Below are 26,555 nucleotides of genomic sequence, written 5' to 3'. Positions count from 1 at the left end.
CAATATACATTCCCTTCATAGTCCCTTAGGCTACAAACACAGCACACTGTGTTGTAGTCACAGGCTTAACAATTAGTAGGGAAGCACCGATAAGAAACATCTTACTCAATACCAATATTCATATACCACAATCATTCAAGATGTGTATATTTGCATTTTAATAACAAAAGACTCAAAAATAAGTCTGATAGTGAATTGAAAATGTTTTTCAATTTATGTGATGAATACATATTCCCTTTCTGTAATTGTGCATTGTACAATGCCTGGATATACAAATGTGGAAAAAATTAAGACACCACTCCTATTCTTTCTTAAATTAGCATCTCTACATGTATGACAGCCATTCCATTCCAGTGTCTGTTAAATTCTAACTGACCGAGATGACTGTCAACTCATTCGAATGTCACTCAACAACTGTAGGAAGACATCAAGTGACCTACAAAAAGAATGGCAAACAGCAGCTGGGGTGAAGTGCATGGAGAGGAAACAGGCTCCAAGTGACAGGTCTAAAGTTATGCAAAGCTAGAAAAAAGCCCTTCTTCAATGAGAAGCAAAGAAGAGCCAGTTTGCAAAAACCTTAAGGATTGGACCGTAGAGGAATGGAGTAAGGATATCTTCTCAGACGTGTCAAATTTTCAGCTTTGCCCGACACCTGGTCGTCTAATGGTTAGATGGAGAACTGGAGAAGCCTATAAGCCACAGTGTCTCACACTCACTGTGAAATTTGGTGGAGGTTTGGTGATCTGGGGATGCTTCAGCAAGGCTGGAATCGGGCAAATCTGTCTTTGTGAAGGACGCATTAATTAAGCCAAGTATAAGGTTATCCTGGAAGAACACCTGCTTCCTTCTGCCCTGACAATGATCCCCAAATCTGAGAATTGTGTTTTCCGGCAGGACAATGCTCCATGCCACACAGCCAGGTCAATCAAGGTGTGGATGGAGGACCATCAGATCAAGAACCTATCATCGCCAGCCCAATCACCAGACCTGAACCCCATTGAAAACCTCTAGAATGTGATCAAGAGGAAGATGGATAGTCACAAACCACCAAACAAAGCCGAGCTACTTGAATTTTTGTGGCATAAAGTCACCATTGTGACAGACTGGTGGATAGCATGCCAAGACGCATGAAAGCTGTGACTAAAAATCAGGGTTATTACACCAAATATTGATTTCTGAACTCTTCCTAAGTTAAAACTTTAGTATTTTGTTGTTGAAAAATGTATATGAATTTGTTTTCTTTGCATTATTTGAGGTCTGAAAACAATGCATATTTTTTAGTTATTAAATACTCTAAATGACAATAGTTTTATTTGGAATTTGGAAGCAATGTTGTCAGTAGTTTATAGAATAAAACAAAACTGTTCATTTTACTCAAACACATACCAATGAATAGCAAAACCAGAGAAACTACATTTTGCAGAGGTCTCTTATTTTTTTTCCAGAGCTGTACATGTTCTAAATAAGTTTGGTAATTTATTTAACATCCATAACTGCTTTAAGAATTGTTAGACCTTAGTGAGGGATTAATTTGCTAAGCCGTCAATTGTTTAAATTAGCTGTGTTTCTAAAGATTGCTAACTGCTTTGTCATAGTTTGCAGCCTTAAAATAATCTAATTCTTCTAGGCAGGGGATCAAGTTAACTCTTTCACTCACCAGCAAATGTGGCTGCTGAGTAGATTCAAAATCTACCAGACACTCATTTTGGCAGCCAACTCCGATCCCTTTACACCAGGCCAGCTCAAACCTGTTCTTGGAGAGCTACCACCCTGTAGGTTTTCTCACCAACCCTAATTTTGCACACCTGATTCTAATTATGAGCTGGATGAAAACCTCACTCGGACAGTCAATGTTGAGATATGTCTTCTGCACATATCTGATGACGTTCTGGATCTTATCATCCAACCCGCTCAATCAGGAAGTCTATGCCAAGAAGGAACACACTCTGCACCCTTCTACATTGATTAAGCTGTCCAGGTTGCCATAAGGAGTCACTAAGATGGCAACGTGGCAAGGAAGACAAATTTGATTACTAAACCCCCAAACCTGGATGGTGCTGGCCAATTGCACCATTCTTTGGGGGACCCAGGTCTAATCCGCAAGTAGTATTCAAACCCTGGTCTCCCAATGACGCTTTACCGCTGCTGCCTTCAGGGACCCCTGTTTTTGTTTTGGTGTGTGCTGCTTGTATGATTACAGGGAAGGGATTTAAAAGGCAAGACCACAGACACTCCAACAATATATCATAATTTTCTGAATACCAGCTGGGATCCTTTCTCTGCAATGGAAGCCATCAAAGCAATGTTTTTCCTGCGGTAGCATTACAAATTGTTTATTTGACCGTTACTGAATTCAGGGACCTCCGTTCTTTTGCGAGTGCTGTTTCTAAATGATTACAGGGAACTCTCATTTGTGTGTGTATGTATGTGTATATGTACACATTTTTATTTGTAAAACATATTGCAAGACAGCAGATACTTCAACTATAAAACAGAATATCCCCAATACCCGCTGGCATCCCTCCTCTGAAATAAAGGCCATCAAAGCAATGTCTTTCCTGTGGTAGCATTAACAATTGTTGCACAATGACTGTGCTTATCGCAACACATTTCTCTCCATTAATCCTGGCACCTCACGGTGGGACCAACTTTCCCTTGAAGCTACTGTATAACAACGGAGTCCCGGCCTGCTTTTTAAAGAGAATCTAAAATAAACCACAGTTTAATGTGGTGAAACCAGAAGTATTTTTATCCTGCTTAAAAATGTGACCTGCTTAAAAGAGCTCTGGTCCCATCATAGCCTGTATTCAACTTATATATAACAGATTAATCATGTCATGTCATATATTAAGTTTGGAGTTACCTAAAATATGTTGGTTACCTCTACTGTTGACATAACGAAAAAATGTGACTCACATGACTGTCCTAGACTATCTCGTGCCCCCACACTGTGCTGGGTTTTGGGCATTAGCAAACTAATCACAGCAAATTAATTAGCCCATTAAATACATCACAGAGCAAGAGTCCTACTACACTGAAACATCTGTTAGGTCCTCATTAAGTTCAATTGCATTGATTCACATAATTACCAGCTCTTATTTGACTCCTTACAAAACAAAACAGGAAACAAATAATTCACAACAATAGGGGGAAAGGAAGGAAATGTAGTAGGTAGGAAAATTCAACAAAGAGAAAAATAAAAGGCGATTAGGCAAAGAGTGGTGTCTGAAGGATAATGGACTTAAGACTGTAAAAGATTACTGAAGACAGAACAACAAAGTCCTATTTCGTTTTTGCATGCTATTTAGACTATAAATGAGCAGACTGGTTGTGATTATGGAGAATGGTAGTGAATAGAGCAGATCTGCACTTCATAAGTTCTGATTAACGTCATGCAATACTGTAGTAGAGTTCATGGAGAATGCAGCGCACCCCCCCCCCCATATATAGAAACACACATACATACATACGTACGTATGTACGTAAATACAACATACATACATACAGTGAGGGAAAAAAATACTTGATCCCCTGCTGATTTTGTACGTTTGCCCACTGACAAAGCATGTAGAGGTCTGTATTTTTTTTAATCATAGATACACTTCAAAAAAAATCCAAAAAATCACATTGTATGATTTTTAAATAATTAATTTGCATTTTATTACATGACATAAGTATTTGATCACCTACCAACCAGAATTCCGGCTCTCAGACCTGTTAGTTTTTCTTCAAGAAGCCCTCCTGTTCTCCACTCATTACCTGTATTAACTGCACCAGTTTGAACTTGTTACCTGTATAAGAGACACCTGTCCACACAATCAAACAGACTCCAACCTCTCCACAATGGCCAAGACCAGAGAGCTGTGTAAGGACATCAGGGATAAAATTGTAGACCTGCACAAGGCTGGAATGGGCTACAGGACAATAGGCAAGCAGCTTGGTGAGAAGGCAACAACTGTTGAAAATGTAAGAAGTTCAAGATGACGGTCAATCTCCCTCGGTCTGGGGCTCCATTGCAAGATCTCACCTCGTGGGACATCAATGATCATGAGGAAGGTGAGGGATCAGCCCAGAACTACGGCAGGACCTGGTCAATGACCTGAAGAGAGCGTGGACCACAGTCTCAAAGAACCATTAGTAACACACTACACCGTCATGGATTAAAATCATTCAGTGCACGCAAGGTCCCCCTGCTCAAGCCAGTGCATGTCCAGGCCCGTCTGAAGTTTGCCAATGAACATCTGAATGATTCAGAGGAGAATTGGGAGAAAGTGTTGTGGTCAGATGAGACCAAAATCAAGCTCTTTGGCATCAACTCAACAATGTTTAGAGGAGGAGTAATGCTGCCTATGACCCCAAGAACACCATCCCCAGCGTCAAACACAGAGGTGGAAACATTATGCTTTGGGGGTGTTTTTCTGCTAAGAGGACAGGACAACTTCACCACATCAAAGGGACAATGGACTGTGCCATGTACCATCAAATCTTGGGGGAGAACCTCCTTCACTCAGCCAAGGCATTGAAAATGGGTCGTGGATGGGTATTCCAGCATGGCAATGACTCAAAACACTCAGCCAAGGAACAAAGTAGTGGCTCAAGAAGAAGCACATTAAGGTCCTGGCCAGTCTCCAGACCTTAATCCCATAGACAATCAGAGGTAGCTGAAGGTTTGAGTTGCCAAATGTCAGCCTCAACTTTAATGACTTGGAGAAGATCTGCAAAGAGGAGTGGGTCAAAATCCCTCCTGAGATGTGTGCAAATCTGGTGGCCAAATAGAAGAAACGTCTGACCTCTGTGATTGCCAAAAAGGGTTTGTTTTGCCAAAAGTCATGTTTTGCAGAAGGGTTGAATACTTATTTCACTCATTCAAATGCAAATCATTTTATAACATTTTTGACATGTTTTTTTATTTCTTTGTTGTTATTCTGTCTTTCACTGTTCAAATAAATCTACCATTACAATTATAGACTAAGAATTTCTTGGGCAAACGTACAAAATCAGCAGGGGATTAAAAAAAAAAGTTTTACCTCACTTTACATACATATATATATATATATATATATATATATATATATATATATAGACACACACACACACACACACACACACACACACACACACACACACACACACACACACACACACACACACACACACACACACACACACACACACACACAAGCATGCACAGACAGACAAGTTAATTATTTTGAATACAGATAATTCATATTATGCAGTGCATTTGGAAATCTTTCAGGCCACTTTCTTCACATTATTCTAAAACTGATTTAGATCCCGTTTTCCCTCATCAATCTACAAAAAAAAAAATCTTCATCACTATGGGATGTAGTTTGATGTGGAACAAAAATCTGTTTCATACATTTTAGAATAAGCCTGAAATTTAACAAAATGTGGAAAAAGTGAAGGGGTCTGAATACTTTCCAAATGCACAGTATTTAAAAGGACTGCGTAGGTCATGGCGTATATCTAAACACTGATGAGTACATTAAGACCCATCCATTCCGCCAGGCTGATAATGATCACTGACAGACACACAAACACATACATGCAAACACAAGGACACACACATGATTACATGTGTATGCAAATGCACCTGGTAAGGGCACACATGCAACACAGTATCTGCAGGGGCTGTGTTGTTTGGCAGTCAATCAAATTATCATTCTCATTATCATTCTCGCCTGTTACCTGAAGCTTCACCTTCACTCCGTCAAAGTTCAGCACTTTGTTCTGAAAAAGTAAAGCAGGAATGCATTAATTATCACAAATTAGACATTTTCCATTTAATTAATGTGCATTCAACAGCTCAGATAACCAGTTTAGGGGTGGGTGGGTGTGTGTGTGTGTGTGTGAGAGTGAGAAAGAGACACACAGATCGTCCCTCACTTAAAAAAGAGATTCTGATCATGGACCATCCCCATCTCTCATCTCAACTCTCGATGAAATGCTGTAGCATCCACCTCTCTTTTCTATTCCTGTTCCCTTGATCAATAATTGTGTTCTATGCTGCCTGGTAAAAAAGGCTAGCCTGCTCCTCCAGAGGGTTAACTCTTCCCAATTCTCATCTCCACATTTCAACATGATGGCATGAAAAAAATATATATACACATTTTACATAATAAACACTCCCCATAAAATAGCTTTCATTTGAATTTCAGGTGCCTATAATTTAACATAGTAGGCTACTTAGTATTAGCATTCACCCCTAATTCTAAAACAGCTGCCTCTTGTCTTCAGAAGTCAGGTGAATTGTTGAATTGAATCCACCTTAGATGAAGGATAATTTTAAGCAAATCTGGAGTAAGGTTTTTTCAAAAGCACCAATCAAGAGTACAGTAAAGTCTATTGGAGAGAATATGGCACAACTGTAAATCTGTCTAGAACAGTCCGACGAGTATCTGGGCAATAGCCACCAAGAGGCCTATGGCAACTCTAAAGGAGTTGCTATATTCCACGGCAGAGCTGCCAGACACTGTGCACAGGGTTCGAAATTAACACCCGCCCTGAGACAAATGCGAGTAAATCTCGGAAGGCTATCTGCCACACTGGCAGGTAAATGTTTGTTCCCAATGTTTCCCTCTTACTGTAATCAGAGCAGCGGAGAGCGACCAAAGAGCTCGATTTTGATCTCATCTGACCACAACACTTACACCCAGTTCTCCTCTGACGTACGATTTATTTTTTACCAAGCTTTGCGCATTTTCCATCGCGCGCAGTTTACTTTTGCACGCGCATCACAGCAGAGCAACAGCGTTCGGAGTATCAAGCTAGCGAGGTCAGAGAAAAGTAACTGGCTGTCTGTGCACGCGCCGGTATGTGTTGAACTGTAACGAAATGGCTGTCACATTGATATAAAAAAAAAGTAGCCATCGTCTGAGCAACAACCCAAGGTAAGAAGTTAGCTAACTGTCACAATTCGGTAGCTACAACAGATTAGCGTCATGCAGGTAACATTAGAGATTTGGCATCAATAATAAGACATCCAGTTTTCGTATTTTGCCTTCAAAATAAAGGTCTGCGGTGAAGCGTTATACAGCTCTGGAAAAAAAAACACTCAATTTTTTTTCTTAAATCAGCATCTCTACATGTATGGCAGTCATTCCATTCCAGTGTTTAATTCCAACACAGAGACACCTAATGTTACTTAATAAGGTATTGATTAGGTGATTACCTGAACCAAATCTAATTTAACAAGAAAAAGTATAAAAACCATTGCTGTGGTCATCACTCTCCTCTTGCAATAGGATCAGCTGGATGGCAAAAACAGTGCAAGTAGTACCTCAAAGGTATTTTGAATTTTAAAAAACTTTTCAGCATGACAAAAGAGTTCAAAAGAAAAGCTTTGAGTGAGGAAAAGAAGGGTTCAATTCTTGCTTTACTGGCAGAGGGATACAGTGAGCGTCAGGTTGCTTCCTTCCTGAAAATTTCAAAGATGGCGGTTCATAAGAACAAGGTCAAACAACAGACATTAGGGACAACCAGATCAAGACCCTGTCATGGCCAGCCCAGTCTCCAGACCTGAACCCCATTGAAAACCTCTGGATTTTGATCCAGAGGATGATGGATGTTCACAAGCCATCAAACAAAGCCAAGCTACTTGAGTTTTTGTGCCACAAGTGGCCTAAAGTCACCCAACAGCAATGTGACAGACTGGTGGAGAGCATGCCAAGACGCATGAAAGCTGTGATTAAAAATCAGGGTTATTCCAGCAAATATTGATTTCTGAATTCTTCCTAAGTTAAAAGTTTAGTATTTTGTTGTTGAACATTTTATGATTTTGTTTTCTTTGCATTATTTGAGGCCTGAAAACAATGCATATTTTTTGGGTTATTTTGACCAGTTGTTGTTTTCTACAAATAAATACTCTAAATGACAATAGTTTTATTTGGAATTTGGGAAAAATGTTGTCTGTAGTTTATAGAATAAAACAAAACTGTTCATTTTACTCAAACACATACCTAGGAATAGTAAAACCAGAGAAACTGAATTTTGCAGTAGTCTCTTAATTTTTTCCAGAACTGTATAGCCTATATTTGGCAGCAACAGTAAGAGTTCAAAATTAAAGTCTGTGATGTGTAGTGTGTATTGTATACATTTTCAAAGGAAAAACTCCCTGGGGTAAAATATAAATTAAACAAATTACTATTTACATAATACATTATATACGGTAAATAATGTTATAGGCTGTGGCACAATGGTTAGAACTTAAAGGAACCGTATGTAAGAAATCTATTTCAATTAATCATAAAATGGCCCTGATGTGTCACTAGACATTAAGAAATCATGTTCATTTAAAATACTTATATCACTGACAACAGTAGTCTGGCCACGATATTGTCATTTAAAAGTGAGCGTTGCTGCCCTCAACTGATGTTGATGTTGTCATGTTGTGTTTTGGCCTGAGGCGCCACCCTCCACCTATCTACCAATCACGAAGTCATTAGTGTTTCGGGATCCGGTTTGCCAGCTCTGCTCTAACCTACCCTAACTCTAGTCGGATAAATAATGTCTAACATTACGAAATCTAAAAGACCTCGTTATAATTACGAAATATGTCGTGACAAAGTCCAAAATAAAACAATAATTTGTATAGGAGATGCCTTTGAAAGATGGAGACGGCTGAAAATGGAGAAGAATTTGAAGACAGACGCCAACGTTGCTAATTTTCTCCTGGACAGGTAAGATTCATCTATGTTTGACTAACTTGTACTTGATGTCAATGGACATTTCATATATTCATGACAGTCGAACAAAGTTATGCATGTTCATGCAAAGTAACGTTACCTCATATGGACGTATGCTAACATTAGAAATGCATTATCAGAGCCCGTTTCTCTGTCCTTATGCTGAGACGCTGAGGAAAACAACATTAGCACGCCCATTATGGCAATTTGAAACGTAATTGTGACAGAAGCCTAACTCAAAATAAACATTCTCTGCCTTTTGGGCTATGTACTATGTTAGTGTTGGTTTGGAAGCACTAGGCGCAATTCCAAGGTAAAATAACTTTTTCTAATGTCCATAACACTAATGAAAAGCACAGTGTAGCCAATGATGTTAAAAAAATTTGGCCCACTTTACGTTTTATGCCTACTCTTTTTTCATGCAAGTTCTACAGCCAAAAATAGTAGAATGTCACGTAATCTTTCACATCACATATTTTAGCGTTATGGACGTGTGCTGCAGGGTAAGTAAAAAAATACAGCTGGCCGTCAGCTAAATGAATAGCTGTATCTTTGATATCGGTTACACATAGTGATATAGGCTTGTGCTTGTACTTACATTAATGACAGATACCTAACGTTACAAGTTAGACTAACAACTACTGTTCTAACAATGTACTGTCACATACGAGCATACATCTTTACGATTATATTTGACTAATGACAATTAGTAAATTTTTGCAATACATAATTACTTCGCAAAATATCTATTTTTCTGTTAATTAAGCATAAACATAATTAACAGAAAAAAAACTTACTGTGTACGACTCGTCGTCACTTGCCATTGGAAGCTCGTAGAAGCAGCCTACGTTTCTCCTGAATCCTGCAGCTTGTCTGGCAACCTCGAGTCAGGGGGGAGGGGATACACCGCTGTACAGTATTTTTAAAGTGATTGCAGTACCAGTTTTGACCACAATCCTACATACGGTTCCTTTAAGTAAGTTAATGTAGAGAACCAGAGGCGTTGCTAGGATCACAATACATTCGGGGCTTAGGTGAGACTTCTTTGTCACAAATTTTTCATGGAAGTCCTTATGGGGCTGTCTCGTGTTAAAATAAGTATGTTGTGTTGTTTGAACCACCATCCTACGGGTTTTTAATATTCGGCCTACATTAGTTTGTGACATCTCACTGGAACCCGAAATATTCCCAAACAACAGAAGATGATTTATTTTCGGGCACCAAATCATTTCTAGTGTATATTGCATCATCCCTAGTCTCTATTTCATTGTCCTCTGGGTTCATTTTCTTAATCGATCTTCTTCCTCTCCCTAACAGCAAGCCCTACTCCACACTATTCTATTCCACAGTGTGCTCTACGCCGCATCTTTGATGTTTCTGACTGGTTAGAATTTGCTGTTCAGAGTGCATGCACAGCTAATATAATTTCCCAGACCTGCGCGTGTTGTTACTTTATTGGGTTGTGGCTATTACTTTCGTTAGTTATAGAGCAATTTACGGAATTGGGATATTTTAAGAATACTCACTTTAACTCACTTTTAATAAATTGGGACGATCTGAACATTGTATTGTATAGTTACTCTTCACCTGCACTTGTTTTATCGATCGTAGAAAAATCGTGGTAAATCCACAGCTGCCAGAATCTGATGCCAACAATGACAAGCCCTGTAACGGTGCACTCACATTGTCGGTAGGCTCACACAAAATGGCCATGTTCCAAATTAAACAAAGAATTTGAGATCCAGGGCTATTCATAAAAGATACGGGGCTATAGCCGCGGACGCCCAGACCTTACGACACCCATGTGGAGAACCTTTCTAATATAAAAAAAATACTTTTTGATGTTGTGAGTATGCTTTTGCTCATTGGCTTTGAGGAGGGTTTGTGTTATAAATCTGGGAGGCAATTCATACAGTTTTAGAGAATGGTTTATTGAAGGGGAGTACTTAGGTTATTAGGGAATGATGTTAAGTAAGTATTGTCAAATAATGTTAAAGTTGACAAGGAATAGATACTGGTGTAAAGGGATGATGTTATTGCAATACATTAAAAACATGTTTGTAGCATTGCATTGGAAAAGAACGCTTTGTGACAATTGCAGGTTTGGAGTTAAAGGAGTTTCAAGAGGCTGGCTACAGTATGATGCTGAGGCAGTGGTGACCAGTTGTTCTGTGTGTGGCCAGTATGCTAAAGATAAAAGCAGAAACAACTAATTTGTCATCAGAAATAAAATGTTTGTATTCAACATACCTTATTATCTCAATGAAATGTACTAAAAAATTATGTATACATGACACACAAAAGTATTATTTTTGTCTGATAAAAAATATGCTTGGTTGATGCATTTTTTCATCTACCAGTCCCCTTGGCAGGTGAGCCAAAAAGTTAGTGTCAGACACTGACTGTGCATACTGCAACCATAGCACAGGTTCTTCACAAAAGTGGCCTTCATGGGAGAGTGGCGAAGTGTTTTTAAGCCATACTGGAGTGACTCATGGCTGTACAAGCTCAAAAGGGTGCTTCTACTCAATACTGAGCAAAGGGTCTGAATACTTATGACCATGTGATATTTCAGTTTTTCTTTTTTAATACATTTGCAAAAATCTCTACATTTCTGTTTTTTTCTGTCAAGATGGGGTGCTGAGTGTACATTAATGAGAAATAAAATGAACTTTTTTGATTTTAGCAAATGGCTGCAATGAAACAAAGAGTGAAATATTTAAAGGGGTCTGAATACTTTCCGTACCCACTGTACAGTATATGTGTAGTAAGTGGTACACTTAACCGCGTCTAAAGTCAGTATGTTCCAGACATGGGGAGGCCTCACAGCGAAAGTATTTTGACTGAAAGTGCTTTTCCTTGGGGGAATTTCACAACAGAGTAATCTATGAATTTAATCTGCAAAGGGACACCTAAGGTTTTTGTTCCAAGTGCCATGCGGGCTAATGGTCAAATCCAAGGTAACAGAAAACTGACCAATAGGCACAACCCATCAAGGGACACATCCTAATAAGGACATATCAATAAACTTCCTTACATTTTCTGGACCTGCCCCCTACCAAGGAGACAGAGACGTGGATCATTGGGACCTATTGATTTTTTGAGAATAACTACTAAACCTGGTTCCCCTTCATCCATTTATTATATACAAACACACCCTAGCATAGCTTCCACTGTGTCTGAAAGAACTGCTAAGGAATTGATTCTTAAATGTCTGAATGTTCTGGAAACACAATATTAATTCTGTTTGTACTTGCGGAGAAAGAAAACACCAGAGAGAAAGTGAGCCTGTGTGTGTTTGTGTGCTGGTGTGTATGCATGTGCCAAGGCAGGTCTTATAGAATACCAAAACCACGGTTTAATTCAGTTTTTTCAACATCAATTTATAAAGTAAATATTTTAGGACTCCACAGGGAAATATATTCAGTCCCACACATTAATCACACATGTCTAGAAATAAAGATATTTTATCTCTGTTTTTACCTCTTCTCAGGCTACGGTCAACATTAGCCCAGTCAGAGCTAAAATGCAGAATGCAGATAAGAGGGCACAACAACCCCATGGTGATACTCAGAGAACAGTCTCAGATTACACTTGGATCTGTGAGCAACACCTGACCCTGTTTCTTTATTCTCCAGGGAGAGAACCTGTTGATGTTCTTTCACTTCAGGACTGCCCACTCCGAAGAACTACAGATACACAAACAATACTTGGGAGTTGTTTAGTCGAGGTACTTGTCCAGGGTACCAGTGAAGACGTGTCATTCAAATTCAATTGCTTTGAGTCCAGCAACAACAGGAGTAGCTTCATTACACTAGTGTTGTTCATTAGATACCAAAAACAGGAACAAAATTGAAAATGTCACTGTCTGTTATAAAGGTATTTGACAGCACTGTACTGTGCAAAAGTATTAGGCAGCTGAAATTTCAAACGAAAGCCATGTTTTTGGAAAGTAAGAGTTTATTTGTAAATATAATTAAAAAAAATATTTGTGTGTATATATACAGCTCTGGAAAGAATTAAGAGACCACTGCACCTTTATCTTGCCTTTCCAAAAAAGTCAAAAAGGAAGGTTCCTCACTCAAAACTTTCCTTTTCAACTTTTTTGGAAAGAAAAGAACATGGTGCAGTGGTGTCTTAATTTTTTCCGGAGCTGTGTTTATATATATATATATATACACACACAGGTGCTGGTCATATAACTAGAACATCATCAAAAAGTTGATTTATTTCAGTAATTCCATTCAAAAAGTGAAACATGCATAATGTATACATTCATTCCACACAGACTGATATATTTCAAGTGTTTATTTCTTTTAATTGTGATGATTATAACTGACAACTAATGAAAACCCCAAATTCAGTACCTCAGAAAATTTGAATATTGTGAAAAGGTTCAATATTGAAGACACCTGGTGCCACACTCTAAACAGCTAATTAACTCAAAATGCAAAGGCCTTTAAATGGTCTCTCAGTCAAATTCTGTAGGCTACATAATCATGGGGAAGACTGCTGACTTGACAGCTGTCCAAAAGACGACCATTGACACCTTGTACAAGGAGGGCAAGACACAAAAGGTCATTGCTAAAGAGGCTGGCTGTTCACAGAGCTGTGTCCAAGCACATTAATAGAGAGGCGAAGGGAAGGAAAAGATGTGGTAGAAAAAAGTGTACAAGCAATAGGGATAACCGCACCCTTGAGAGGATTGTGAAACAAAACCCATTGAAAAATGTGGGGGAGATTTCACAAAGAGTGGACTGCAGCTGGAGTCAATGCTTCAAGAACCACCACGCACAGACGTATGCAAGACATGGGTTTCAGCTGTTGCATTCCTTGTGTCAAGCCACTCTTGAACAAGACACAGCGTCAGAAGCGTCCCGCCTGGGCTAAAGACAAAAAGGACTGGACTGCTGCTGAGTTATGTTCTCTGATGAAAGTACATTTTGCATTTCCTTTGGAAATCAAGGTCCCAGAGTCTGGAGGTAGAGAGGAGAGGCACAGAATCCACGTTGCTTGAAGTCCAGTGTAAAGTTTCCACAGTCAGTGATGGTTTGGGGTGCCATGTCATCTGCTGGTGTTGGTCCACTGTGTTTTCTGAGGTCCAAGGTCAACGTAGCCGTCTTCCAGGAAGTTTTAGAGCACTTCATGCTTCCTGCTGCTGACCAACTTTATGGAGATGCAGATTTAATTTTCCAACAGGACTTGGCATCTGCATAAAGTGCCAAAGCTACCAGTACCTGGTTTAAGGACCATGGTATCCCTGTTCTTAATTGGCCAGCAAACTCGCCTGACCTTAAACCTATAGAAAATCTATGGGGTATTGTGAAGAGGAAGATGCGATACGCCAGACACAACAATGCAGAAGAGCTGAAGGCCACTATCAGAGCAACATGGGCTCTCATAAAACCTGAGCAGTGCCACAGACTGACTCCATGCCACACCGCATTGCTTCAGTAATTCAGGCAAAAGGATCCCCAACTAAGTATTGAGTGCTGTACATGCTTATACTTTTCATGCTCATACTTTTCAGTTGGCCAACATTTCTAAAAGTCCTTTTTTTGTATTGGTCTTAAGTAATATTCAAATTTTCGGAGATACTGAATTTGGTATTTTCATTTGTTGTCAGTTATAATCATCACAATTAAATATATCAGTCTGTGTGTAATGAATGCATATAATAAAAAGTTTCACTTTTTGAATGGAATTAAATAAATAATTTAAGTTTTTGATGAAATTCTAATTATATGACCAGCACCTGTATATGTGTGTGTGTATGTATATGTATATATATATATATATATATATATATATATATATATATATATATATATATATATATATATATATATATATAGAGATAGAGATAGAGATAGAGATATAGAGATATAGATTGATAGATATAGATAGATATAGAGAGATATATATATATAGAGATATAGAGATATAGAGAGATAGAGAGATAGAGATATATAGAGATATAGATAGATAGATATAGATAGATAGATATAGAGATATATATAGAGATATAGAGATATAGAGAGATAGAGATATATAGAGATATAGATATAGAGAGATATAGATATAGAGATATAGAGATATAGATATATAGATAGATATATATAGATATAGATATATATATATATATATATATATATATATATATATATATATATATATTTCAAATGTGTGTGTATATATATATATATATATATATATATATATATATATACACACATTTGAAATATATCAGTCTGTGTGTAATGAATGAATATAATATACAAGTTTCACTTTTTGAATGGAATTACTGAAATAAATGAACTTTTTGATGATATTCTAATTATATGACCAGCACCTGTATACACAGTATCTCACAAAAGTGAGTACACCCTCACATGTTTGTAAATATTTGATTATCTTTTCATGTGACAACACTGAAGAAATGACACTCTGCTACAATGTAAAGTAGTGAGTGTACAGCTTGTATAACACTGTAAATTTGCCGTCCCCTCAAAATAACAACACACAGTGTAATGATATGCGGTGTGTTGCGGGAGCAAGGAACCAGGTGCAGGCAGAGGTAGTCGGTGTGGTTTCTTTTAATCAAACAAGAGTAACACCGAGCACAAACAAAACACTATGAAAGAAAATGGCTGACAAAAGCAGCAAAACAACTTTTGCTGCTTTAGCAAAAAGACTTACATAGAACAGCAACACACAACAGCAAACACGACAATAACAATGATCCACACTGTGGGGAGCAGAGGGGAAACATTTAAACACATACAAACGATATGAATTGGGACCTGGTGTGAATGATTGAAGACGTGACAGAACAAGTCCGGGATGTGTTCATATGTGTTGGGAAACTGAAGGTGCATGGAACGGTGGCACTGCTGCTCACCTTACCGTGACACACAGCCATTAACATCTAAACCGCTGGCAACAAAAGTGAGTACCCCCCTTAAGTTAACATTTCCAAATTGGGCCCAAAGTGTCAATACTTTGTGTGGCTACCATTATTTACCAGCACTGCCTTAACCCTCTTGGGTATGGAGTTCACCAGAGCTTCACAGGTTGCTACTGGAATCCTCTTCCACTCCTCCATGATGACATCACTGAACTGGTGGATGTTAGAGACCTTGTGCTCCTCCACCTTCCGATTGAGGGTATAATGTTTCAGAATGGTGATTTATGGCCCTGGACGGTGGGACTTTCATGTTGATGTGACAGGTGGGCAGGATATCCGGTTTGTAGGGTGGGACTTCCGTTGTGACGTATGTAAGGGTGGGACTTACTCTATGACGTGTGTACGGGCGGGACTTCAGGAGTGACGTATGCATATCCGGTGTCTTTGTAATTTATGATTATATTGATGTGTCAGTGTTTGATGTTTTACATCGCCTGATGAGCAAAACAGACTAGTGTTATAACAGGTGGGTCATGTTTGATGATTAACAAATGTGGCTTAGGGTTCCGGAATGTTAAATTCCCAGGCAATAAATAAGTGTTGTGTCAGTGGTAAGATGTTTGGTGTTCAACAAAAGGGTGCCAGGGTTCCACTGCCATGTGCTACAAAGCTGAAGGTAATACCGTCAACTCATCAAAACTGTGCTGTATGTAAATGTATGTTTGAGTTAGAATATTTTAACCTGAATAGTGGATCGTTATTTACACGTTAAGCTAGAGAAATGGCGAAAGATAATGCTAACAACAGACCAGACATGGAACAGCCAACAACCTGTTATCAATCGACCACACCCCAAAATACAAATGAACCACCCATTCCTTTGTTACACAGCGATGCACACAATAATCCTCAGATACGTTTATCTTCCAGTAATCCATGTCCTTAGTCTGCTTGTCTTCAGCAAACTGTTTGCAGGCTTTCTTGTGCATCGTCTTTAGAAGAGGCTTCCTTCTGGGACGACAGCCATGCAGACTAATTTGATGCAGGGTGCGATGGTCTGAGCACTGACAGGCTGACCCCCTACCCCTTCAATATCTGCAGCAATGCTGGCAGCACTCATACGTCTATTTCCCAAAGACAACCTCTGGATATGATGCTGAGCATGTGCACTCAACTTCTTTGGTCGACCATGGCGAAGCCTGTTCTGAGTGGAACCTGTCCTGTTAAACCGCTGTATGGTCTTGGCCATCCTGCTGCAGCTCAGTTTCAGGGTCTTGGCAATCTTCTTATAGCCTAGGCCATCTTTATGTATCCTCAGAGTGTTCTTTGCCATGATGTGCCATGTTGATCTTCCAGTGACCAGTATGAGTGTGAGAGCGATAACACCAAATCTAACACACCTACTCCCCATTTACACCTGAGACCTTGTAACACTAACGAGTTACATGACACCGGGGAGGGAAAATGGCTAATTGGGCCCAATTTGGACATTTTCACTTAGGGGTGTTCTCACTTTTGTTGCCAGTGTATCCAGTTGGGAGAACAAGTATTTGATAAACTGCCGATTTTGCAGGTTTTCCCACTTAGAAAGCATGTAGAAGTCTGCATATATTGTTATCACAGATACTCTTCAACTGTGAGTGACGGAATCTAAAACAAAAATCCAGAAAATCAAATTGTATGATTTTTAAATAATTACAAATCTGGATATGACGCTGATATATACACTCACCTAAAGGATTATTAGGAACACCATACTAATACTGTGTTTGACCCCCTTTCGCCTTCAGAACTGCCTTAATTCTACGTGGCATTGATTCAACAAGGTGCTGAAAGCATTCTTTAGAAATGTTGGCCCATATTGATAGGATAGCATCTTGCAGTTGATGGAGATTTGTGGGATGCACATCTAGGGCACGAAGCTCCCGTTCCACCACATCCCAAAGATGCTCCATTGGGTTGAGATCTGGTGATTGTGGGGGCCATTTCAGTACAGTGAACTCATTGTCATGTTCAAGAAACCAATTTGAAATGATTCGAGCTTTGTGACATGGTGCATTATCCTGCTGGAAGTAGCCATCAGAGGATGGGTACATGGTGGTCATAAAGGGATGGACATGGTCAGAAACAATGCTCAGGTAGGCCGTGGCATTTAAACGATGCCCAATTGGCACTAAGGGGCCTAAAGTGTGCCAAGAAAACATCCCCCACACCATTACACCACCACCACCAGCCTGCACAGTGGTAACAAGGCATGATGGATCCATGTTCTCATTCTGTTTACGCCAAATTCTGACTCTACCATCTGATTGTCTCAACAGAAATCAAGATTCATCAGACCAGGCAACATTTTTCCAGTCTTCAACTGTCCAATTTTGGTGAGCTCGTGCAAATTGGAGCCTCTTTTTCCTATTTGTAGTGGAGATGAGTGGTACCCGGTGGGGTCTTCTGCTGTTGTAGCCCATCCGCCTCAATGTTGTGCGTGGTTTGGCTTCACTAATGCTTTGCTACATACCTCGGTTGTAACGAGTGGTTATTTCAGTCAAAGATGCTCTTCTATCAGCTTGAATCAGTCCTGTGACCTCTGGCATCAACAAGGCATTTTCGCCCACAGGACTGCCGCATACTGGATGTTTTTCCCTTTTCACGCCATCCTTTGTAAACCCTAGAAATGGTTGTGCGTGAAAATCCCAGTAACTGAGCAGATTGTGAAATACTCAGACCGGCCCGTCTGGCACCAACAACCATGCCACACTCAAAATAGCTTAAATCACCTTTCTTTCCCATTCTGACATTCAGTTTGGAGTTCAGGAGATTGTCTTGACCAGGACCACACGCCTAAATGCATTGAAGCAACTGCCATCTGATTGGTTGATTAGATAATTGCATTAATGAGAAATTTAACAGGTGTTCCTAATAATCCTTTAGGTGAGTGTATATATGTGAGTGGTAAACTGTGGGTTTAAGTATATTGACACAACATTTATCAATATCAGCTGAAAGGAATATCAATGAAAGAAATGCCAATGGCTCTATCAAACAAGGGCAACCATGACTAGACACAAAATGACATAACACAATTTGTGTATTTTCCAGATTTTGCTCACCTTTCAAAGCCAATTCCTGCACTCCTTCTGGCCGATTGTGTGGAACTAATCTCACTGACCTAGAAAACTTAAATGTGACTAAAAACCGGCCAAGGATCCCCCAGAGTGATATTCCTCTATAACGACAGACTTGGGTGAATAGACAATAATAAACCCTGCCTCTTTCTCAGTTTGAGCTCAGTAAGCCTACCATATAATTAATTGTTTTGTTTTGAAACATGGAATTACGTAGAACAATTGTGCACTGAGTTAAGTCTGATATAACACCTACTATAAGATATCAGGCACATTTCTAGGACTTGCCAAACATTTTATTCTAATGCAAGCTTTAAGGCAAACAAGAATAATCAATGTTTTATGCTTCTGAATGTAGGCCTCTTAAAGCACAAGTCTATAAGTGCAGGAGAGACAGAGAGAGACATGTGTTAGTCCATGCATTGTTTGAGAGGAATTCAGTGGTGATAATAAATACTACTATACGGTACCTGAAAGACATGAGCGAAAGAGAGAGAGAGAGACAGAGTTTGTGCTATTTTGCTAAGTAATCACTGGCAGCCCAACAGGATTCTGGGCAGGACTGTTCATGGCCAGAGCATCTTGTCAGAGTACAGTAATTGGGAAATCAACTCAAAGACTGGGGCTCACAGAGAGATAGGATAGAGCCTCTGCAATATTTTTTGAGACCTCTCAGAGTTTATAATACTGTACTTGTAACATACACATTAGAAAGGACCCTGGGAGAAGAGCCACCTTCATTATAATTAACGCTGGGGGAATAGCTCCCCTTCATTATAAATGACCCAGGGAGAAAAGTACCCATTAGAATGGACCCTGTGAGAAAAAAGAAACTTGATCAGAATGGACCCTGGGAGAAAAGCTGTGACAGTAGAATTGCTAGAACCTAGTCCACTATTATTCTACCTTCATGACACAGGATTGGTTCCAAAAACCTGGGATTGAAGACAGCCACTTGGGACAAAACACTAAACCCTCTGTCCAATAACTCATAAATAATTAATCTAGGATGTCTCAGTTTATAGGCTAGACACTGATTTTAGAAAGAATTTACATTATTACATTTTAGTCATTTAGCAGATGCTCTTATCCAGAGCAACTTACAATAAAGCAAAATTTCAACAACAAAAAAATTACATTACAAAGTCATGATCATTACAGTCAGCAAAGTGATATTCTCCGGACTAGTCAGCATTTGACTTTTACACTTCTGAAAACTCTTCCAAAAGTTTGCTCTCCAAACAATAGTTTTTGACCTTGTTTGAGGCCAGTAGCTCTCCACGTCCCCCTGAGAATTTGTACTTGTGCCTGTAGTTTCTGTCTGCCAGTGAAAAGCAGTCACAAATGACTTATTCACTATGCGGTTGCTGTCTGCCTCCGAAATGGCCAGAACCTTTCCAATGTCAGTGGGATATGTCAGACACTCCATGACCAGCTAAAGGAGCAACAGTAGCAACAGAGTCAGACAATGGGTCTCTCAGAGATTACAAACCACACAGGTTGGTACATGGAGTATGCCCTGTTAATGCCCTTCTGTGTGTTCTAAATATATAAATAAATGTCATTGTTATTGTTTTGTAGGTTAATTTGCATAATTGAATGGAATTACATTTATCATGTGTATTTTTTTAAGTCATTAAGAAATCATATTTATATGAAATATGGTATCAGATGGGGCAATAGCTGTTGCTGAAGATCCCTTGCTGAAGATCCCTTGCTGATTGCTGCTGGAGTGAAATACAGTTAAAAAAAATATCAGCCCTATCACTGCGAAAAAAATTTAAGAGCTAATTTTTTCCACTATCCCTTTCGTGGAACATTACTATTTTAAAATTGAGTGTCCCGCTGAGATTCATCCTCTTACGTGTTCAAGTATTTTTCTAAATATGTTTTCAATAATCTAGATCAATTTATCACTTCCTTTACTTGGAATAGCAAGTAACCTCACTATGTAGGTTTTCCTTCAAAGTCATAAAAACCAGGGTGTCCTGGAACCACCCAATATGCAATTCTACTGTTGGGTGGCAAACATCAGAAATATGACATGCTATCTTGACCTCTTAACCACTTCAGCCAGTCTTCCTGGGTGATAACTGAAGTGATACCACTTTGCTTTTTGCACACATTTGTATTCTAACCATTGCCAATATCTAGATGTAAATTAAAATTGATTATTAAACTAAGAGAATGTTTCAAATTCAAAAACCATGTTGCACTCCATTCTTTTTCCTCTGCATGTTTATAAGCATGAATTACATGTTCCCACACGTTTGGAAACCATGTAGAATCTGAACTACCTCCTACTGGTTTAATGGTGCCCAGGGCAACACAGAATACAATTGTTTTTAGTAGTATACTTGAGCGGAAAAACATTCACCTACCAACCACAGTAAATGGCTAAAGGATTTGATTGCAAAGGGAAAAGCGATTTGTTTTATTCCACCTGAGGCTCTTAATGCTTTTTACAAAGGCCAACTTTGGACCTCCTTTCAGTTTGTAAAGTGCAAACCTGACTAAATGTTGTTGCTTTTGTTGTTAATACCTATTTTTTTTAAATATTTAATTAGCTTCCAAAATGTGCAGTTGGTTTAGCCCCCATTGAAAATCTGCCACCAGACCTGTGCATAGCAATTGTCCTTTGTTCACTGCACTTCTCGCTCCTGGCCCTCTTGACCCATGAAATGTGTGTTGTAAATAGCTCCCGAATTGCACTCACCATTATGAATAACTGCCATAAAGTTAAGCTATTTATTACAATAATGTTTTCATACTGAAACAATGTAGTTATGCTGTTATAAAGATATTTATTCAATTCATATATTACACCTCAATCACTCAGTCGCATTGTTACCAATTCTACAAATGATAGAATGGCCAAACGTGTAACAGGGGCTAAGGACATTAAAATACACTAATTACTGTTTTCTAAAATACACTCTTCAGGGTTGGTAATCCCATGGGATTTCGCTGGATTAGGCAAACATACTTTAGACAAATAGCAGAAAAATTCGGTAGACTGCTAAATTTAGGTAGCTAGTTATACTAAAGTCATACAGTTCCCTCAATATGTATTGGACAGTAAAGTCAAAATTGCTCTTTTTGTCAAGTCATTTGAACAAAAGAAATTACAACATGAAAAGTACAGACAGTAAACATGTATTTTTGGCTTTTTGAACACCTATGTTTTTGCATCTAAGGGGATTTGAGACTAAATACTAAGTTTTATTTCAGTTTATTTGGAATGGTAAACCAGACAAAATTAAACAGGTCTATTTATATAATGGATATGAGTCAAGAGGAGTTCAATTATTAAATAATCATTAAATCAATCTCTACTATTACAAAAACTAATATCAAAATCCAAATTGGTTTCCAAGCAAGCTGATAAGAGAGGCTCATCCAATGTTTAAAAGTGTCTCTTTGCCATGGTACAGATTTAAAAAGTTGAATTCTTAAATGGATAGATGATGGAACACTGTTTAAAACATCTACCTTTTTAAGTGAATCCATACAGAGTTGGTTACAACTGTAGTTTTATCCACCAGAAGAGCCAGATCTGATATTACAGCAAACAATATGGTTATGCTCAAAAATAGTACAACCCCATTTCCAAAAAAGCAGGGACACTGAAAAATGTAAAGAAAAACAAAATGCAATGATGTGCAAATCATTTAAACCCTATATTAAATTGAAATGTATACAAAGACAACATATCAAATGTTGAAACTGAGAAATGTTATTGTTTCTTGAAAAATATATACCTGCTTTGAATTTGATGCCAGCAACACATTTAAAAAAAGCTAGGACAGGGAAAAGTTGTGAAATGCTAAAAGAAATAACATGGAGGAACATCTCACAACTAATTGTCAACAGGTCAGTAACATGATTGGGTATAACAAGAGCACCCAAGAGAGGATGAGTTTTTCAGAAGTAAAGATGGGGAGGGGTTCATCGCTCTGTGTAAGCCTGCGCAGGCAAATAGCATAACAATTTAAGAATACGGTTGGGGACCTTATCATCTACGGTACATAATATCATCAAAAGATTCAGAGTATCCGGAGAACAAGGCCAAAAACCTATTTTGGATGGCCGTGATCTTTGGGCCCTCAGGCAGCAATGCATTAAAAACAGACACAATTATATAGTGGACATCACTGCATGGGTTCAGAAAAACTCAGGAACACTTCTGAAAACCTGTGAACACAGTACACCGCTGTATTCACAAATGCTAAAATTAAGTTAAAATTTAACCATGCATAGAAGAAACCATATATAAACAAGATCCAGAACCGCCGTGACCTTCTCAGGGCTTGAGCTCATTTAAGATAGAATGGGGCAAAGTGAAATACTGTCTGTTGTCTGACACGTCCTCCAGACTAAAGAGGAGAGGGACCCTCCAGCCTGTCTTTCTCAGGGAATGCCCTGCTTATTTCAACAAGACAATGCCAAACCACATTCTACACGTATTACAACAGCATGGCTCCGTAGTAAGAATCCAGGTGCCAAACTGGCCTACCTGCATTCCAGACCTGTAATCCATTGAAAACATTTGGCGCGTTGTGAAACAAAAATACAACAAAGGAGACCCCGAACATTACCTACTTTTCTACTGGATAGCGCTTTGGCTAGACTCTCTTTCAACTATATCTCTGTCATTACTTCAACTGTTTTGGTAAGAAAGTCGCAAAAATTTTAACCGGCAATTTCTGCCTGCTCATGGCTGATCTACCACTCCCTCTCCGGTTGTTGTTAAATATTCATACTTTTCTTTAGGGTTGGCCTCTCGGCATCCTGGTGACATTAGGACAGCAGGTGGCAGAGCTCCATTTCACTAATAAGATCACTTCTTCAGAGAGAGCATACCAATGTAAACCGTATATCTGAAGAATTACGTTCCATGGGAACTATTGTAAAACCGCGATTACGTTCTATGCCAACATACGTCTGTCAAGAATGTTATATATCAATCCACATTTTGAATGGTCACACTACGTTGTTCAAGAACGTTATATATCAATCCACATTTTGAATGGTCACACTACGTTGTTCAAGAACGTTATATATCAATCCACATTTTGAATGGCCACACTACGTTGTTTAAGAACGTTATATATCAATCCACATTTTGAATGGTCACACTACGTTGTTCAAGAACGTTATATATCAATCCACATTTTGAATGGTCACACTACGTTGTTTAAGAACGTTATATATCAATCCACATTTTGAATGGTCACATGCCATGCTCTCAATATAGGTTTTCATATTGTATTATTATTGTAACTACAACTGATTTGGCTGAGTGGGGATGTTCAGGTCTACATAAATTGCACACAAAAGGCTTGTTTACCTTATTCTAGACATTTTCGATCTGACTTGAATTAAAACATTGTCCAATACAGCCCAACACTGTGTAGGCCTTTCTGATTTTCCAAGTGTTTTATTACTAATGTTAACTATGCAGCCAGTAATTGGAAGGTTGCGCCTACAGTATCCATCATTAGGTGACCTTTAACCAAGGTGTCAAACCAAAACCTTCAGATGACTGAATGTGTAGTCTTGTGGTCTGAATACAGAAACATACCAAAGACTGGAAATTAACACTTCTCAAAATAGAGGAGTTTGGAGTTAAGGCATTGCTACAGACAACTGTACCGCTGAAGCTGCAACATGATACAATAATTGCAGATTGGCTCATTCAGCTCACCATACTCCATTGTTGACATACAAGTACATTATCAGAACACAGAAAAAAGGTTGTGTAGATGACACTGGAGTCATATAATTATCAGACAAATGCATTCTCCTTTTCCAACATGTGTCCATGTTGCTGGTATTAATTGATTTGACTGAAGACATTATAGTCCGTGGGATGGTAAGGTACAACAAGAACAAAAATAGGCAATCGCAGGAAACTGCCATGTGGAGAATCGTAGTTGTCCTGTTTCAGCTCATTGCATCTTGTTAGTGATACTATTTCTTGTTTTGACTAATATCACATCTATGCTAATATGATAATACGGGTTGCTCAACAAGGTTGGTGACATTACAATATTCAGTCATGCTACTAAATAAGACCACTATAAGCCAGAGATATTTTAGAAAGTGCAGAGTTGTTTAATTAACATCATGCAGAATTGTAGCTTAACTGCAGGTGGATGTCCCACGGAGTTCTCACCCAAGGAGTCATACAGTCCCCATATCCTGGGGTCAGTACTCATTAGAATGGTTGGGTGGTAGACATACAGGTACTGTAAATACACAAATACTGTGAAGGCTGGGATCGGTTGCAACATACTGTACACATTCATAATTTACATATTACACATTTAGCAGAAGTTCTAATCAAGAGTGACTTAGAGTGCTTTTGTTTTATACATTGTTTTTATACAGGTCCTCTGTGGGAATCACACCCACAACTCTGATGTTGTAAGCAACATGCTTTACAAACTGAGCGAGCCACACAAGACAACAAGTCTTATTGGTCTATGGTTAACTGCACTTTGACAGAGGAGTAACATTGCAGTAATGCAGTTATAAAGACGTGACATTTCATTGATGGTGTTGCATCTCAACTTTGTGTTGGTGTAGCATTTAGTCTTGTTTGTCAGCTCTTGGGAGTCTAACCATCAACGTTGGAAACCGTCTATTCAAAACACTGACAAATGACACCAGTGGAGTAAACATTATTAAGTAAAATCCCAACTCAGAAATAATGACAGAAAATGTTTTAGTGGATAATTTATATTAATGCATGGATGTATCTTAATCGTTTCATGATTTCATACTTTAAATGCCATCCTCAAATTATACCCAGTATATTAAATTTTGAGTAAGTTGATGGTCATATCATATCATTTTAACATAAGGAAAGGTTTAGCACACCATTGATTAAAGCCCACAGGTTTAATGTAAAGATTAATTAATGAAACAAAAATACTTATTTTTCAGGGCTTTATTCGATGGCGTCCATGTGTGACTTGGTAAGTATGAACGTTAGCTCTAGGCACAGGCTAAACTAAAGACTTGATAAAACTGTGGTGTGAATTTAGTTTTAAATTTGAATCTGATTCTAATGGATAATTATGTATGTATCACAGCAGAGAAGCAATCAAAAAGTGTGTTAATTGTCTAGAAAAGACTTCTTCTGACATTATACTTCTTAACACAACATACCATTGCCATATCAAATATATACTCTCAATCAGGGGAAGATATCTGAGTGAGAACGTCTAATTGATATAGCTGTGATCAAAGGAAACATGTGATTGATCTTTGACGTCTTAGAGCAGTTGCTGACAAGACAAGGATTAGAGAGGAATTGGACTTGGAAACCAAGGGTTGGGGGAGGGGGTTGACAAAAATAGACAATGATCTATCTATGGTCAGGAATAATTTGTCTCTGTCAATAATTCTATTGAAATGTTGACATGCAGTCCTGTATATATATTTATATAAATCAACCTACATGCCAAAGGATAGTTCAGCCTGCTAAACATGTACTATTTCCAGTGAAATAATACCTCAGCAGGTGCGAGATGGTCGAAGATGGATCCCATGCTTCCTCCAAGCGTGTGTCACCAAGCCATCCAATTCTTATCACACTGCTCTTTCAATACAGAAGCCTTGAGTTGATCCCTGGTCATTTAATTTAAACACTGCCAAACTACACACAAGGATTCTCTAAAGAGCGATATGACCCACGCCCAACTACGTACCTGTCCACCCCTGGCAGCACTGTGCCCATGCTAGCCGTGGACAGCAGTACATTGTGGTGTCACTCTCTAGCGATGCCTTGTATATGTTGGGCACATGTGAATT

General features: G+C 38.7%; 1 protein-coding gene across 1 annotated transcript in view; it reads right to left on the bottom strand.

Moving 5' to 3' along the window:
* Window positions 1-26,555, bottom strand: part of LOC105027500 (ras-related protein Rab-26) — a 151,154-nt gene that overhangs the window by 86,501 nt on the left and 38,098 nt on the right. The window contains exon 3 of the mRNA XM_010899623.3: window positions 5,710-5,751. Within this exon, the coding sequence (XP_010897925.1) occupies window positions 5,710-5,751 (42 nt within the window). The remainder of the gene's footprint in view (window positions 1-5,709; window positions 5,752-26,555) is intronic.

The sequence above is a fragment of the Esox lucius genome, chromosome 11 (genome assembly GCF_011004845.1).
Source record: "Esox lucius isolate fEsoLuc1 chromosome 11, fEsoLuc1.pri, whole genome shotgun sequence".
In the NCBI taxonomy this organism is placed as follows: Eukaryota; Metazoa; Chordata; class Actinopteri; order Esociformes; family Esocidae; genus Esox; species Esox lucius.
This window is presented reverse-complemented; position numbering and strand designations above follow the sequence as displayed.